Here is a 16678-nt window from a genome sequence, read left to right as displayed (position 1 = left end):
GCTTGTCTATGGCTATTAGTGACTGTGGAGCCTGATCTTTTCCTAGAAAGAGGTTTGCTTCTCTTGCACATTTTGTATTTTAAAAAGCTACGCCATGACTAAATGCATTTAGGGAAAAAAAAGACATTTCTAATTGTATTTCAGCCTTTGCCTGCCCTGTGTGCCTGAAATAAGAACTAATTCAGAATGTTCCTGGGGCCTTCTCTTACCTGCTACTAGTGTAGTTTAAGGGTGTTAACCACTTCTGTGAAAAATTAGTCCTCTCTATTTTGCTTCAGTTTTTTTGCTGTCTTTGAGAGACGCTTGCAGTGCTTTCAAGTTTCAAATAACTGGTATGGAGAGCAAAAGTTCAAGAATGTTTCATTTTTAGTGTTGAGGGGCATTTCACAGCATAAAATCCAGCATCCATTTGTGTGAGTGTTTCCTGTGCAGTCTGCAGAAAATTGCCCTTGTGTAGTCTTTAGAGATGATACCTTTTATGAGGCTGTTAAGAGTAAAGAACAGCCTGTAGACTGGTGCTGTCCCACCATCCTTAAGAAATCTCCACCGCTTTGTCTCCTATTCAGACACTTATCCACGTTTTATTTTCTTTCAGGTTCTGGGTTTATCATGTGCAGCGGCAAGGAGAATCCAGACAGTGACGCTGACCTGGATGTGGATGGGGACGACACACTCGAATACGGGAAACCACAGTATCGTTTTTGAAAGGCTGTGACTGAGAAGGAGCGTTGGAGTTACATCTTCAGCTGGCTTTCTTATAGCACTGTCCTGGGTGGTGGTGGATAATCTGTGTCCAACCCTACTGGAGATGGCACCGTTTCACCACTTCCCATGTTATATGAACTAGGAGGGATATTCAGTTGCTGCCTTTGAGATCCTTGTGTTGATGCAGCACTACTTCAGACCCGGTGGGTGAAGTCTGTAGGAGACATTGCAGGAGAGCAAAGTTAGTGTTTCTTTACTCTGTTTCCAAAGCAATCTCCTATCTCCATCCAGGTTTCTTCCATATGGATGGCTTTTCCTGTTTCATGGGTAGGAACTGAGTTTATTTTCCGCAAGACACTCCTTTGTTTTCAGGCAGCAAACATTTCAAGCACCATCCACCTGCCGCTCTGAGAGACTGAATTTTTTTCCTTTCATTAGACAGTTAATGGGCAGAACTATCGTTAAGGGCAGTTGTTGAGAACATCTGGGGCTGGGAGCCAGGCTCTTTGGACACAGCTATGGGCAGACTGCTGCCCTGCAGCAGCTGTGCAGCTGTCAGGGAGGAATTCCTGCCAGGGTATTAGGCAGACGTTGACTTGGGTGCAGTGAGGGGGAATGTAGAGCTATAGAATTAGATTTTATTGAAATCTGTACCAGCCTTTAAGACTGAAAGCCCAGACGTTAGTTGGAAAAATAACTCTGTACCTCAAACAGAAACAGCAGCATTGTGCAGGCTTGCAGAGCTTGAGGAACTGTTGTTCCCCTTTTAAGAGACTGTGGCATCATGTTGCTATCAGAAGACTTTTCTGTTTCTTTCCATCTAAAACAAAACTCAAGTCCAGGATTTAAAAGCGAGGCCCTCCATGGATACCAACCCCTCTTTTGAGGTGTTTCCAGGTAGAATGAATTTGTTCTGTATCCCAGATAGTGTCCCAGCCATCTCAAAAGCCTTTCCACTGTCTGCAGCAAGGCTGTACGTTCCTTAACCCCGTGTGCTCAGGTACACAGAGGCAGACGTTATCCCTTGCACTGGGGAAGAGCCAGGTGAAGCCAAAGAGAGGGAGGCGCTCCGAGGTGCTGTTTTAAAGTAAGTACTGTGCCTTTCTAATTTGCTTTCATTACTTTTGGGGAGTCTCAATTTGTGGAAAACACCTGTTCACTTCAGCGCAAGGGTCACAATGAGAGCGACTTACAAAGAAGTGGAGTGTGACAGGTGGGTCTCCATTTCTACCCATCGAGCCTCATAAAACCTCCCTGCGCGCTCTCCTTTCCCCCAACGCCCAGCCCGTGCCGTCCTTTCCCTGAACAGTGCTGGACAGAAGGTGAATTCTGGTGATGGGAAGACTGTGCTATACTAAGGCCTTATGCATCATCTTGCTTCATGATGAAACGTGGCCTCTTAATAGCAGTATAAAGTGATGCCATCCAAATCTTGCTCAACACACCAGGATTCTAACACCTGCGATATGATTTCATTGCATGGCGTTACGTGTTGTGCGGTATACAAACTAATCCTTCTGCCTTTGGCTCTGGGGCTGGCGCAGGTCAGGGCAGGATGCGTGCTCTGCCCACATGCATATGTGGAGAATGCAGGCAGACAGCGTTCAGGGCACTTGGGGAAGCATTTCAGGCAAATAAAATGAGTCTTAACAGGAAACTAGGATTGCTTTCTAAGCCCTCTGCCCTGCATAAAACAGGGCTTAAATTACCCCTCTATCTCTTTCACTGGGTGATCCTGGGAGGTCAAGGTTGAAATGATTGATAGAGCAGTGAAATGAAGTTTTCTTACTGCTTAGCCTGTCACAAACACTAGTTCAAAATTAGGTTCCACTCCATAGAAAAGTGGCATCTGCCACACTGGATCCAAACCATTGGTCTGTTCAATATTTTGCTAACAGTGCTAGTCCATAGGCAAGGCCTCAGAGATGCTGAGGGTCCTTCGCAGCCAGGAGAGCAGTGCTGTAACAGGAAGATATCGGGGTCTCTTTTATCAGTGGCTGTGGACACTTGGTGCTTGATGAGACAACTGAGGACCTGAGACCGGGGGACCCAGTTCCTTCATGTGGCTGCACCTAACACACTGTTTTGCTTTTTGGGTGAGGTCCTTGCCTGTCTCCTGGACTTGTTTACCCATCTCTAAAACAGGAGAGGTGAGGTTGCTTGTAAAAGCACTCTGAAATTCTGGCAAGTTGCTGTAGAAATGCAGTAGAGTAGCTGATGTTGTGAGCTTGCGTTACCTTTTCAGTGCAACTATCTTAACACATAGAGCTAAGATGTTCTACAGTCAGAGGTGTGCAGCCTGCTCAGAAGGTTCCTTTCTCTCACAGTCTCTGTTACTGGCTTGCAAGTGAATGGACAAGGTTAGGGGTTGTCTGTATTTCAATGCTGCTGTTCTTCAAATGGGAAGATGGAAAAGATGAGGCTTAGGAAGGTGTAAAGTTACTCTTAGAAGCTATTGCAACAGCCTTAGGTCACAGGTGCTGTTTGAATCCCAAGCCTTCACTCGGTATCGCAGCCGCCATGTGATCCAGCAGAGCTCACAGCTAGAAGAGCAGGTTGGCAGAACACTGGTGCAGATGTGGACTAGCTCAAAAACACCTCCTGCAGCAGACCGACTGCTCACATTTGATGCCTAGACTGATGTATAGAATTATTGAGAAAGCACTGGTGGGAGGAAGAGCCACCTTCTGCTGAGCAGCGAAACTTTCCACATTCAACCTTTAGCACTCTGCTTTCTTCTCTTCTAGTGGTGGCACACCCAGCACTCGAATAACACCGGAGTTTTCCAAATGGGCAAGCGATGGTGAGTGTCAAACATGTACATTATTAGTTTGTTTGTGACAGGAGGGTGGATAGATATTCCATATTTTCTAATTGCCAGTAATGAGGCAAATGATGGTTACAAATGCTCTTGCGCAGCACCAACAGATACACATGCACATAGTATCACACTATCTTTCGAAACTTTACAGCACAGTTCACTGGAGTCAGTGGCATCTGAGGGAGTTTCCAAAAATGGAACCTTAACTGGTATGGTGAGAAGAGAGAGGGCGTTAGAGTGACTTGCTGTCATGCCACTAAAAGACAAAGTGCTGTATCACAGAGGGAGCTATCAGAGCTTGACTATGCAATGGTGGGTTTCACCTTTGGGTGATTTAAACTACCTAGGCACCTCTTGCCTTTGGGTTTTTTTTTTTTCCCCCCAGCTGATATTATTTTCCCTTCTTTAAAAGGGTGTGCTAGAGACTTTTACCATGGTCTGCTGGGTAGGTCTTATCCTTGCTGGCCTCTGTATGGCAAGAAAAGCCTGCAGCTCGGAAAGCTGCACCCTTTTGAGTGGGAACACTAGGATCTGTCCTACTTCATGACCTGCAGCTGAGACTCCAGAGCAAACAAGTGAATGTGAAATCGCACCTTTTCATGCATTATTTGAAAGCTCATAGCAATAGTGGGGGTGGGGAACTGTTAAACCCATTCGACTGCTGTTGTTTTTATTTAATGCCAGCAGCACTGGAAGTGTAAGCAACAACCTAGTGGAAATATGAGAATAATAGAACCTGACGCTTTCCAGCTGTACATGCCAAATCCGTTTCCATAGCTGGGCAGTGCTGCTGCAGCTCCCTTAGGAAGGGAACTGAAGCTCAGCGACCTGAAGAGATGTGTCCCAATGATTTTGTTCCCCGTTCTGTTACTGTAATGCTTTGGGCATTTGATTCCCGGCTTTGAAAGTACCTACAAGACATTACTGCCTGCCAGTGGGAGTGGGGGTGGGCAGAACCAGTTTTGCCAAGGGCATGATGATTAAATGGAGAACATAGGATATCTATCGCATGCATTTTCTTCTGTGGGATAGGCACTCACATTTATTTCCTGTGATGTCGGGGCACTCGCTTGTAGGTGTGTTCAGCTTCAGTACTTGCAACCACAGAGGGGACAAAGAAGCAGCCCTGGTGGCACTTGCTGTGAGCTGTTTTATTCATACCTGAGCCATGATGCTGAACCTACAGCCCGGGAGTGGCCCTGGGACAGTTCATCTGGCTCATCTCTGGTACCTCACGTTCCTTCCAGTGCCGGGAGGAGCCATGGGAGAGCTATGAGCAGACAGTTCTGTCGTACCTCGTTACTGCCTTGTATTTTTCTCCCTGTCTGTGGGGTCTCGGAAAAAGGAAGAAACTGAGAGCAGGGTCTGGACTCAGTGGGTTTGCTCCAGATCCACCTTTCTAGAAGTACGCTATGGCAAGGCAACTGCATCAAGCCTTCCTGAATTAAACAACGGGAACATCTGCAAGGGTCAGTCAGTATCTTTAGCCCCAAATAATAGAAGCGTGCTGTACAGAGAGAGGGCCTCCCTGCCAGACAGGGACATGTATTAATAGCATTGATCCCTTTTCTCTCTTTCCGAGAAATGACATGAAAATGACTCATCGGGGTCCTCTGCTTCACTAACTGTAACTCGCTCAGACGATTTCATTGCAGCGATCAAATGTTCTCTTACTAATTTGTTCTTCCCTCAACAGAAATGCCCTCAACAAGTAACGGTGAAAGCAGTAAACAGGAGACCATGCAGAAGACCTGCAAGAACAGTGACATTGAAAAGTGAGTGTTAAGTGGATAGCTTTTGTTTTTCTTGTTTTTGGAACCGTAGTGTCCCGTCTGGCCTTCCCGGGAGCAGTGTTAGTCTTAGGGTAAGCATATTTGAAGCTTTTACCACTAAGAAAGGAAGCTGTGCTCCAATGTGAAGCCTGGGCTTGGACCTAATGGTGTCCTGACTCGCTGTGTCCACAGAGGGCCTGTGCGGAGTTCTCCCCCAGGTATCCGCATGGGCAGGTACACAGTGACAAGGAACTAAGAGCAGCTTCCAAGTGGCCTCTCCACTGCAAATTGCCTTATTTTAAAATACATAAATAGATATATCTATACTTTCCACCATATTCTGGGTTTTAAACAGATGGAATTTACATTTTGGGAATGAGGTCCATAGATAGTTTGGGATGGAGAAAAAATCTGGTGGTAGCGTTAAGCTGACTTTACGGAAAGTTACTTTTAGTGTAGTTTGTTCTCTTCCTGCCCCTGGTCCTGACCTGAGAGGTGGTGTCCCAGGCACATTTTTGGATCTCCTGACACAGAGATCTATATGTTTGCAAAGCGTATGACAAAGCGTATGTTTGCAGTCAGGGTTAACTGAGGAAACTCGTGACTGCAGAGGAAACTTTAACACGGATTTGCAATCTTGGTACTTTCCTTTTTACAAGGCTTTTTATTGGCCCGTCCCAAACGTGGGCTGTCTGCTGTTCAGTGCTTCTTGGTGAGCAGAATTTGGCCAAGGACCACTGAGTTTGGGAGCTCGCATGGCAGTGCAGGAGCGGCTTTGTCCTTAGGGTGAGCCAACTGTTACACGCTGTCTTGGTAGCAAGGACTCATCCCTTCTGCCCTAATCTGTCAGCCTGTGTCTCAGCCACTGCTTGGTTTCCCTTTGGGCCTCCTGCCTGTCAGCCAAGCAGCCCTCGCCCTCCCAGATCCACTCCTATTGAAAATCTTTAAACTGCAGGAGCTGAAAGGATTTGACATTTTCCAGAACACTTGAGCTCAAGTGATAAAATTGACATAGCTTTTAATAATCTGATCAAAGAGGCTTTAGGTAGCACCTTTTGAAGGATCCCAGAATCCTTTCCAAACAACGCTCGTGCTAACGCCGCTGTGAAGTGGGGGGAGCACGCGTGTGTGTGTGTGTATGTGCGTGTATGTGCACACACACCTTGCTCTGCTGCACTTCAACTTCTGTTCTACAAAAGGTGTGAAAAGTCAGCAAAACCTGATAGAAATTATAGGGAAAACCTTAAGTGTCTTGCCGAGTCTTTCCAATAATGCTGATTTTTTGAAAGTAGCAGGGAGAGTTTTTTATTTCAGGTGCTTTATTTCACCAAGGTTCAGAAAGCAAGGTGGTTTCAAGTGGAGAATTCCTTGCTGCTTCTTTTTTTTTCATCTCCTTTCGTTTGAGATTTGTGTGTGATAAATAGTTTCTGTCCTGCCATTTAAGGAGTCTGAATGCTCGGTGTGCTTGTCTGTGTAGGGGGATTCTGTTAAATTAATTGATAACAGGGATCAGAGCTAGAAGCCTACAGGAAAGGAGGGGGAAGGGTTTCACACTGTCTGGCTGCTTCCCACTCCACCGCTGAGCCATGATATATGGCGACCCAGCCCAACAGGCTAAATTGATTCATCTCTAGTTCCTGTTTCTTAATCTGGAGCTAAATTGGTTTCATTTTTCTTGGTTTGGGCGGCGCTTATAGGAAGTTTTTGGCAGCATCACTTTACTCCATTGTTTGTAACTTTAATTTTTACCTTTAAATCTGAGCGCTATTGATTGACATGTTAAACCCTGTGTAGCATCTGATTAGCATTTTTTAAAGTGTCCAGAAGCACATGGCTTACCACCTGTGTCAGCCGCGCTCTCCGTTAGAGCAGCAGCTAATAGAGTTAGCAGTGATCCGCGTATTGATCCTTCTCTCCTAAGAATGACGTTCCTTCACTCTCCCCTTGTCCAAAAATAAGCCTAGGCAAGGAGAGCGGTGTGGTTTTGTTTGGTTTTTAATCTGTTAATACAGTACAGCAAGCGGCCCCGTTTTTGGCACACAGCTGAAGGTGTTTGCTTGAGCGGGTTAATTTAATCTAACATAGGGTTTTGTGGAAGAGTCTCTTGCGTGTAGAATGACGAGGTGGGGTTTGGGGTGAGTCTGTGTGTGTCGCCAGCTCCTTATGTCATGTTGGAACTTCAGATGGGAGCCACAGGTAATGAGAGGCATGGTGCTGGTCCCACCTCTCCTTCCCAGCACTGCGGGTGTCTCAGCCCTGCTGAGCTTGTCTAATCTCACCAACACGAGGTGTCTGGGTGACACCCTGGGGTGCTGGGGGCTCATGAGGAGAGGTGAAGGAGCATCGCGCTGGCTGAGCTGCTGGAGACCCCAACCACCACAAAAGCAGAGCTCAGCCAGCGGATGCTGCTTTACCTTGACTCCAGGTGCAGCTTTGCTTGGAGAGAGCAGCCAGTCTGTGATTGCCCAGGCATCTTCCCCAGCTCCTCTGTCAACGTGGTGCTCTCAGCCACAGCACCGTCACACACAGAAAATGTCAGAAAGCGTCTTCTCCGCAAAAAGTCTTCCTCCCCGCTCCCTCCCAAGATGCTGCCTGCGAGGGTCTGGTGCCATTTTGAAACTGAGGTTCCCCGGGGTTAAAAGCCAGCATCTTAATTCAGAGTGCCAATGTTCAATTTTGCTTTCTGCCACCAGACTAGATTGCAGGCCAGCGAGAGAGTCTGGGTTAGTGGCCCACTGGGTCACCTCCCATTTGTTTTCCTCAATTTTGTGTTGTCATAAATTCATTCCAGCCCGTTGTGGTTGATCAGTTTATCTCCGCCGGGGCAGGGAGCGCTGCGAGCATGATATATGGCACAGAGCATTGTAGCCAGCCTCTCCATGAATCACTCCAGCTGTTTGGTGTCAGCCCCAAAGCAAACAGGACCCGGCCGCTGAGCGTTGACTACGATGAGCTCAGTATGGGAAGAGACATGACGTATGAATGTTTATTTAATAATTCTCTAATATTTCCAGCGGAGTGCGGCTGTGCCTTTTGGGGGGGCGAAAGGCGGGGGGAGGTTGAAGAGGGAAACTCTAATCTGTTGGGGTGGGTCATAAATCAGGCAGACAACATCATTAATCAGGGATGGGACAGAAGTGGAAGGAGGTGGGACCGGAGCTGCCATCCTCGGTGGGAAGGGGGCTGTGCTCTTTTTTTTCGTAAAACAAATCTTGTTTCTGATTCCGCTTGGCCCCTGCCGCACTGCCCGCATAATAGCAAACCCGGACAAGTGAGTATGCTACCTCTGCTATAAACCTTGCGATACAAGCCTGCCAAGCATTAAATCCCTTTATAATTATCTTCTTTATATAACACTTCATGCTCATCATGCTTCATTGGATGAGATGCTTGTTGGGTTAAAAAGAGGGTTTTAGAGACAAAAAGCAATTGTATTTGTCTTATTTTTCTCCTCTTTCCTCCCCTTGCCTCCCACCTCACCTCTTTCCAATCCAGTTGTTCCGAAAGCGTCGGCTCCAGAGGGGCTCTGGCGCGGTAGCACAGGAGGGAGCATCAGTTGAAATGAAATAAAGTTTAGGTTGGGGTCCTTGTGCAGAGTCGAGCGTACGAGAGCAGCCGGGTAGGTCTCGGTGTCTGTCGCAGGGACCCTCCTCCCGGGCAGACAGGTCGAGACAGGAGCAGAGCGAGTGTGAAGCCAGAGGATTAGCAGAGGCCTGAAAGGGAAGGAGCCACGCTTAAGCTGGTGTGTCGGAGGGACGCAGAAGCTGTTGTGAATTCACACCAGAGCATAAGCGCTCCCCAGCCCTTCTCCAGAGCATCACATCACTAACAGGCTTTGGTGAGAGACGCGAATGTCGTATCGCAAAGACAGGATTAAGAAATTATCTTGAGTCATAAACGAACTAACCCTTTGTGCTCTGCTAAGGGAGTGTGATGTGGCTGGTGGGTCCGGTCCTAGATCAGCCCGTGGAAACTAGAGAAGGAAGCTGAAGTGTGGGCTTGTCAAAGCCAGGCTGAGAAAGCACTGCTAGGCTCAGTGCTGCTTGCGTCCAGATCTCTTGTCTTTATGAGGTTTTAGTCCTTCCTTTCAGTAATTCAGTAGTACGTAATATGTACTTGTTATGTATGTTGTAGTTCGGTGTTGGAAGGGTACATGGGTAGAGACTCCATTTCTTTATGACGTGAGACTTTGGCATTGCTTCCTCCTCCGCGTTGTCCGGCGCAGAGCAGCCTGCTGGGCTGCGGTTCTTCATTCTGCTGCCCCTTGCAACTGTACTGTGGAAATGGTGCGTGCCAGCGATGGGCTGAGACGTTGTTATCACCCCGCCAGCTGAAATCATATCAGCGTCGTGGTTCATCCCAGGTTGGCAGTTAACGCGGCTCGGCAGGGCGGGCGGGCTGTACGGGCTCAGACCCCGCGGGAGGTGGAATCCCTGCAGCTGTGTCCAGAGGTTTGGTCCAATTCTCATGCCTTGGGGCAGTTTTCTGTATATATATATTTGACGTCTTCATATGGGAAGGGACTCTTTTGTCTGTTGAACCTGTGATGTTTTAGAGCTGACGTGGCTGCCAGCTTCAGGGGCAGTAGCATCCCTGTCCCGTAACTGGTGAAAACCTCAGGAAGGACTTTAATTCCTACGTTATGGGCACAGTTTAGGCATCTTACCCTCTGTGTCTCTTCGCCTGCCCCTTCTTTTCTTTCCTTTTTTTTTCTTTTCTATTTTTTTCTTAGTTTCAGAAATGCTGTTAACTTTAATTTGTAGAGTTGCTTCCTGGGAGTGAAAAATCGATGGGGGGCTATCGCAGTGTGAAATTCGACTGTCACTATTGAGCTATAGAGTTAGCAAGATGTCTTAGAAGGTAAAAAATAAATCGTGGCCCAGCAAGTGCTCAGCTGTGCTATTTCAAAGGGGATATGAGGCTGATGGTCCGTTAGAGGGTACTTCAGTTAGATGGATGATGATTCCCTGTGAAATATTGGAGTTATTCTATAGGTAAAAGAAACTTTAGCTTGTGAAACACCAATAGCTGCCTTCTAGCAGACGAATTCTGCCCTTAGATTTGTGAGCGGCTCGTCAGAGTGAGGGCTCGTCCCTGAAATTAGCCTGTTGTGTTTAACAATGTCTCTGGTGGAGCATTGTAGATCCCGCTGTGTTCCTTCTGGAAATATTTTGAGGATGTGACTGTTTATTCACATCCTTACCCATCCTGCAAGAATTAAGAGGCAGGGACTGATTTATATATATTTTTTTTAATAGGAAATGTTTGTTACAGTGCCCAAATACTCTAAAGAGAAAAGTAACGATTACATAGGCTGTGTTCCCTGCTTGGATGGAAATGTGCCTTTGAAGAGCAGAAGAGGGTTCGTGTTGTGCCCCATCGGCCGCCGTCGTGTGTCTGTGGAAGGGCAGCCCTGGCTGCACACGCTGCTGGGAAGGAAGGGGCTGCTGCTTCCTTTGGTACTTTTTGACTTCTGTGGCAGGACTCACCAAGTGTTTGTGCTGTGCCAGCTGCTCTGTGACAACAGGATTATTGTAATTACAGCTCTTGGTAGTTTATGCGTTTCTTAGGCTGTAGTTAGTAAGTATAAATATGAAGTATTATTAAAAAAAAAGCCCAGTTGGTACTACTTATCATTAACTCGTGCCTGAAACAACTGTAGAGTCTGTAATTATTTCTCTTACACTTGCATGCACAGTTGCAATACCGCTGAGGGGAGCTTCCTGCTGCAAGGAGGAGTTTTAAGCCACGTCTTGTTGGAGCTTGGTAAAGATTTCCCAAAGAACTTAATGACAGAAGGATTTGTTGTGCTTTCATAACTCCTCCGCGACACAGAACCCAGTGCTGCCTTTACAGAAGTGGTGCAATAACATGTAATGTAATTAATGTGGCTTAATATCCATGTTGATTTTTACCTTCACTTTAGCATCGATGCTTGTCCTAACCTTACTTGCTCTCCACGACTGCAGGCCCTTCATTCTATTTCTCCATTAACTTCTCTTTTCTTCCTTTTTGATGGTTCCCATCCTCAAAAAACTGCTGTTGCCACTCAGTTGCATAAGCGTTCCCGCTTTTCCCTCGGATAGCCGGCTCGTGACCTGTCCTTCCCCGGCATTGCTGGTTTCCTCTTCCAGCTCTGGGACCACAGTTGGTTATGTGATACAAATGTGCCGTGGCCTCCTTTAATAGCCTCATGTTTCTTTTTGAAGGCATGATTACCTTAAATGATGCTAATTCTGATCCTTTCTTTCCCCGTAAAGGAAACAACGACTCTGTAAAAGTTCTAGGGCGCAGCAGCAGTTGTAGGAAGCTGTCTGGAGGATGTGTTATCCTGCTGCCCTTGGGTGCCTCCAATCAGCGGTCATGAATGGAAGATCTGGAAAGCAGATCACCTCCATGGTAAAGCCCTTAAAAGGCTGCAAATGAATCCAAATGCTGCTGTAGTAACATAGATATTTCCTGTTTATTTCGGCTGTTTGGATGCGGGCCATGGGAGTAGAAGGCATTTCATTGTGCACAGAGGCTGGCCGCAAGACTCGGCTGCGTGTCCAATCTTCTGAACATCTTTCAACCCTTCGAATTTGCTATTCCTTTTTCACTTCAGGGATGTTTTATAATTTTGTGCCCTGCTCATCCAACCAAAGCCACCAATAATCCCAGGCCACCTTCAGGCCACAGTTAAGATGACGCGTTACAGCTGCCATAAGTCTTCCAGTAGAAAAATATACCTGCCCAGCTATACGTGGAGCTTGGTCATAATCCAGACATGTTTACTCGTGGATGGAGGCACGTTTTGGTAGGCTGGAACCCCTGAGCCGTGTGCCTCAGCAGAGAGCGGAGCTGCACTTTCCATTTACACTGCCTGCCTTTTGTGACCCTGGCTTGTATTAAAGTAGAGACCAAGATGCACCTTCACATATCTGTTAGGGATACAGTTGGGGTCACCACACGTTTGAAAAGTGGCCTGAGATATTAACACATTATAAGTGCAGTTATTTCTATGTAGGAGCTTTGTTTAGAGAATGATTTTCTAACTCAGTGCTGCCTCAACAAATCCTTGCTGCAGCAAAACCCTCTTCTGTAGCGTGGCTTTTTACTTTATCGTCAAAGCTGCTCCTCCAGTAAAGCAGTGGGATTGCGTTTATTTTCTCCTGGGGACAGGGGACATAGTCTCTAACTCGAAATCAGAATGACCCACGCATTCTTTCTCCCAGCTTTCATGTCGAACCATAATTGCTCAAATGGCACATTTAGAATTTTGGCGCAAGCTCAGACATTCACTCGCCGCCTTTTTAAATCAGTCCCAGTGGCAAGCGGATGCTGCGTCGCCCTACAAATGCATCTAAACACACTGACTCCGAGGCTCCCTCCATTCTGAACGATCAGCGGTGCCATCTGTCTCTGTTTTGATTGGGGTTGGGCACATGTGTCCCAGCGAAACACGGGCCAAAAAAAAGAGAGAGAGAAAGAGCCAGCGCCTGAATTTACTTCCCGCTTCTGTAAAGACATTGTAGGGTTCTGTGTTATAGAGGCGGAGGAGATATGAAAGCATAATGAATTCTTCTGTCATTAAATTCTTTGGGGAATCTCTACCCAACTCCCTACTAAATGCGGCTTAAAGTGCTTTCTTGCAGCGGTAAGCTCCCCTCAGTGATATTGCAACGGTGCATGCAAGTGTAAGAGAAATAATTCCTCTGTGGGCAAAAAAAAAAGAAGAGACAACATTTTTGGGTTTGCATCAAGATGAAATTAGTCAGCAGCAAACTCTGAATTTGGCAAGCAGATGCTGGTATTAACAAGTTGTGCAAGCAAGTATAAAATAGAGGCGCTCATGACTGAGAGAGCCTCGGCGTCGGGTGTGTGTGCCCTTGCATGCACCCCGCTCCAAATTCGCAACTTAGAACACGGAAATTAGAATGAGGAACATTGCATTATTCATAACTTGGCAACCAGAAGCCAGGGCACTTTGCCAAAATAAACTATTCTCTATAATTACAGGTGAAGCAACATTCTTTAATATCTTACAATACAAAAACATACATTAATCAAGGAAAGAGGGCTTTTTTTTTTTTTTTCCTAGAGGACAATAAATTAGCATCCTTGCCAATTTCCTCAATACATGTAACAATGTATTACAGGATTATAAGTCAGCCTTTCTAAAGGAGGTTAGTCTAAAAACAAATAAACCCAATAAATGGGATTTTTAGCTAAATAAGGGGGAAGCCAGCTCCTAAAACACCGATGTCTGGCCAGAAGATTTGCTTTTAGCACTGGCGTTCTCACAGACCGAGGGTCTAAGCTTCACTTGGTGCATTTTGACACAGCTTTGCTGGGCAGTTTTCCGCTACTGGTTAAAATCTTACTGATCAATTTAAGTGTTTTGCTTGTTAGTAGCAAGCTTTTTTTCAGCTTTATGTTATATTCTTGCACTCCAGTGAGTACAAAAGGCCTTTGTATATATCCCACTAACTTCAGTGTTGCTCATCTGCCAAAGTATTATTAGCTATAGCCCTTGGTGCAGGTGATGCTTGGCTAAATTGAATGAGGAGGCAGATTCTTTCACCAGGTTGAAAACCAAAGCAGTTCTTGTCCCAGAAGACTTAGGGTTGGTTTTAGTTAGTGTTTGAAACTCGGATAGCAAGGGAGTTGTGTTGGAGACAACGAGAGCCGAGACAGCCCCGTCGTGTTGTGCCGTTCCGCAGCGCCGCCGGCGTCACCGCAGCTACACGCAGCGCCTTACGGGCTCATAAAACACCATCTCTTCTCCGAAAAAGTTGCCCTCTCACCCAAACGCGAATTGGCTATGGGAGATGGCTCGCGATTAAATGATTGTGCGCTGATGTTGGGGTCGCTTTCTCAAGTCTTAAAGATTCACGTCCCACAAAGCGAGGACCGCGGGAGGCTTTCTCTTGAGCAGCGTGGTAGTGGTTATGATGGTTGTTGGCCATGGCCATGGTTGGGTATAGCCAGGAGCAATTTCTCTGCTTCTTGAATCTTACTTTAGCTTGACTCTGCCTTCAAAACATCGACCAGTCTGTTTCTAATATTTATGATATGTAAGCTGCTGGTGACCTGACCTCTGCCCCGCTGCAGGGCAGTGCATGTATGTTCTGCTGGGATCAGGTTCTCCGCCTCGGACAAGGGAAGATAAAGGCTTTGTTTAAAAATAAAGACATCACTCTTGGGTTTGTCAGTGGTACTGTACGTTTTCCCCTTTGCCACTCTGTGTTTACAGGCATACAAAACCAAAAATAAATGTATGAGGAAGAGAGAAGGTCAGAATATCAAGTGTTAAAAGTAGCCCATGAAATTTTATTGGTGGTGCATTTAATCAGTGCTAAGCGTTTTTTACAAGGTACACACAAACAGCAGAATTGTAAAGATTTATGGAATGCTGTGTACAGTGTGGCCATTTATGAAGAAAGGAAAATTTATATCCAGTTGAAATAAACCGAAGGGAAATGTTTTATGGAGACTCCTCAACAGCGGGGTACATCAAGTGAGCTCTGGGTAAAGGCGAGGGTGGGACATTCGCAGGGACTCACTGATCTTTGACGTGTTTTTCTGCTTCTTCAGCAGCCAACGCTTTGCATCTTCCTATGGCTCTCAAGCTGCAGGATGCTGGATGCAGTGATGCTGTGCTGCTGTGTTTCTTTCTGTACAATGGGAATGAAACACAAGCAAACAGCTGCTACTGGTGTCTCTGGTACGAGGCTCTCGCTCTTGGGCTTGTTCTGTTCCAACAGTTTCTCGAGCAGCCCTTAATATCCAGCTGGGAAGGGTTAACTGAAGCCAATCGCTTCGACATCAGCGGGTTTTTTTTGTTTCCTTTTTGGTCCAGTATTTTGTTGATGATAAAGCACAGACTTAGTCAATTGAGAGATTCCAGAGCTGCAGAATCAGAGATAATTTAATTAACAGAATTGCTTGTGATTGCCCACTGGGACAGCGGGTAGGAATTGCTCGATTTAATTTGGAGAAACAAAGATCACACGCATGCTAATGTTTGACAAATAACCAGTGTTTGGGTTAAAGTTTTTTTGCAAAGAGGGGGGCAGCCGATTCCCAGGGGAGATTTCCCAGGAGGTGATAGCGGAGTAACAGCTCAAAGCTACAGATAGGCCCTTTTTCCTTTTCCATGGTGTTTTTATGCCCTTCCTCTAGCCTTTTATCCAAACAAAGCAAGGATTTGCTCAGGGATAGAAAGTTTGTTCTTGTTTTCAGTGCTCAGAGGAAAATGCTATGAACAGTAGAAAAGCGTGCGTTAAGCACCAGGGCTGAAAACCCTCCCGTGCTGTCTGCCCGCTCTCATGGACCTGCGCCCTGGTACCAGCGTCCTCAGCCGTGACTGCCCAGTTGTTGACGAGTTAACCACAAAGCCCAGAGAGAAGCTCAGGACCCGCCGTCCTCCACGAGGAGCCCTCCCTTCGTGGCTTTGCTCTTGTAAAAACGTCCTTGCTCAGGCTTCGCTGTTTGGAGTGATGTAGGTCCACAGCGAGCAGAGCATGGATGTGCCCTCTTGGGAGGACCGTTCAGGTGTTGGTGAGGCCGTTCATACCCACGTGGCCAGAGAAGCGCCAGCACTGGAGCTCAAGGCATTGCTCATGGTGTGCTCAGCAGATCCCTCTGAAGGCTGATAAATTATTATCCAGACACGTCAAACCCGAGCGCTGAGGTGCAAAAGTGCTAAAAGAGCCCCTCGCTATCCAGCATGAGGTGAAGGGTAAGCAGGGCTATGGAAACCAGTTCCTTCTTCGCTGTAATTCCCTCTGCCTCCCTTGGCAGGGCAGCCTCGCACAGCCTCACTGTGTCCGTGGGGTTTGGCTTTCCGACCCCCGCTCCACCCCAGCGTTACCCTGTGAAAACGCGGCCCAGGCGGCTCCAGCTGTGTCCGGGCAAACGCACACGGGGTGTGCACGCAAGAGGGAAGCCTGAGGGAGTTCCCAAGATGCTGCTGCAGGAAGAGTCGCTCCTAAGTGATGCTTATCTTTAGGATACAAGCAGTAGGTTGACGGTAAAATGTCACTAAATGGAATGGCATGTGTCCCAAGTGTGCTGGCCACCACGGGAGCCAGACACATGGGAAGTGACTCTCGTCTTTATTCCATCCCTGGAGGTAGTTCCAGCTTCCTTTATTTACTAATGTTCTCCCTATTTCCCTTGACTTCATTTCCTTTGGCTTTTCGGAAGCAACCATGCAATTATCGCTTACTTTGGGTTGACCCTTGGCCACCACGTCCCTGGTTGCTGCTGCTCCGGGAGGCTTTCCTGAACTCTCAAGTGCAAAATACTCACTTGTGGCCAAAATTGCTCTCATGTGAGGTAGAAGCTGTGTCCTTGGCACTGTACCGTGTGTCAGGATTTGTCCTGAGAGCATGTT

General features: G+C 46.8%; 1 protein-coding gene across 3 annotated transcripts in view; it reads left to right on the top strand.

Moving 5' to 3' along the window:
• The window catches only part of RNF220 (ring finger protein 220), a 218692-nt gene that overhangs the window by 186703 nt on the left and 15311 nt on the right, over positions 1-16678 (top strand). For all 3 annotated transcript variants that reach the window (XM_065842151.2, XM_065842149.2, XM_065842152.2), the window contains 4 exons: positions 596-692; positions 1706-1792; positions 3453-3508; positions 5223-5301. In XM_065842151.2, the coding sequence (XP_065698223.1) occupies positions 596-692; positions 1706-1792; positions 3453-3508; positions 5223-5301 (319 nt within the window). The remainder of the gene's footprint in view (positions 1-595; positions 693-1705; positions 1793-3452; positions 3509-5222; positions 5302-16678) is intronic.

The sequence above is a fragment of the Patagioenas fasciata genome, chromosome 6, assembly GCF_037038585.1.
Source record: "Patagioenas fasciata isolate bPatFas1 chromosome 6, bPatFas1.hap1, whole genome shotgun sequence".
Taxonomy (NCBI): Eukaryota; Metazoa; Chordata; class Aves; order Columbiformes; family Columbidae; genus Patagioenas; species Patagioenas fasciata.
Note: the sequence above shows the minus strand (reverse complement) of the source record. Positions and strands in the feature narration are given on the sequence as shown.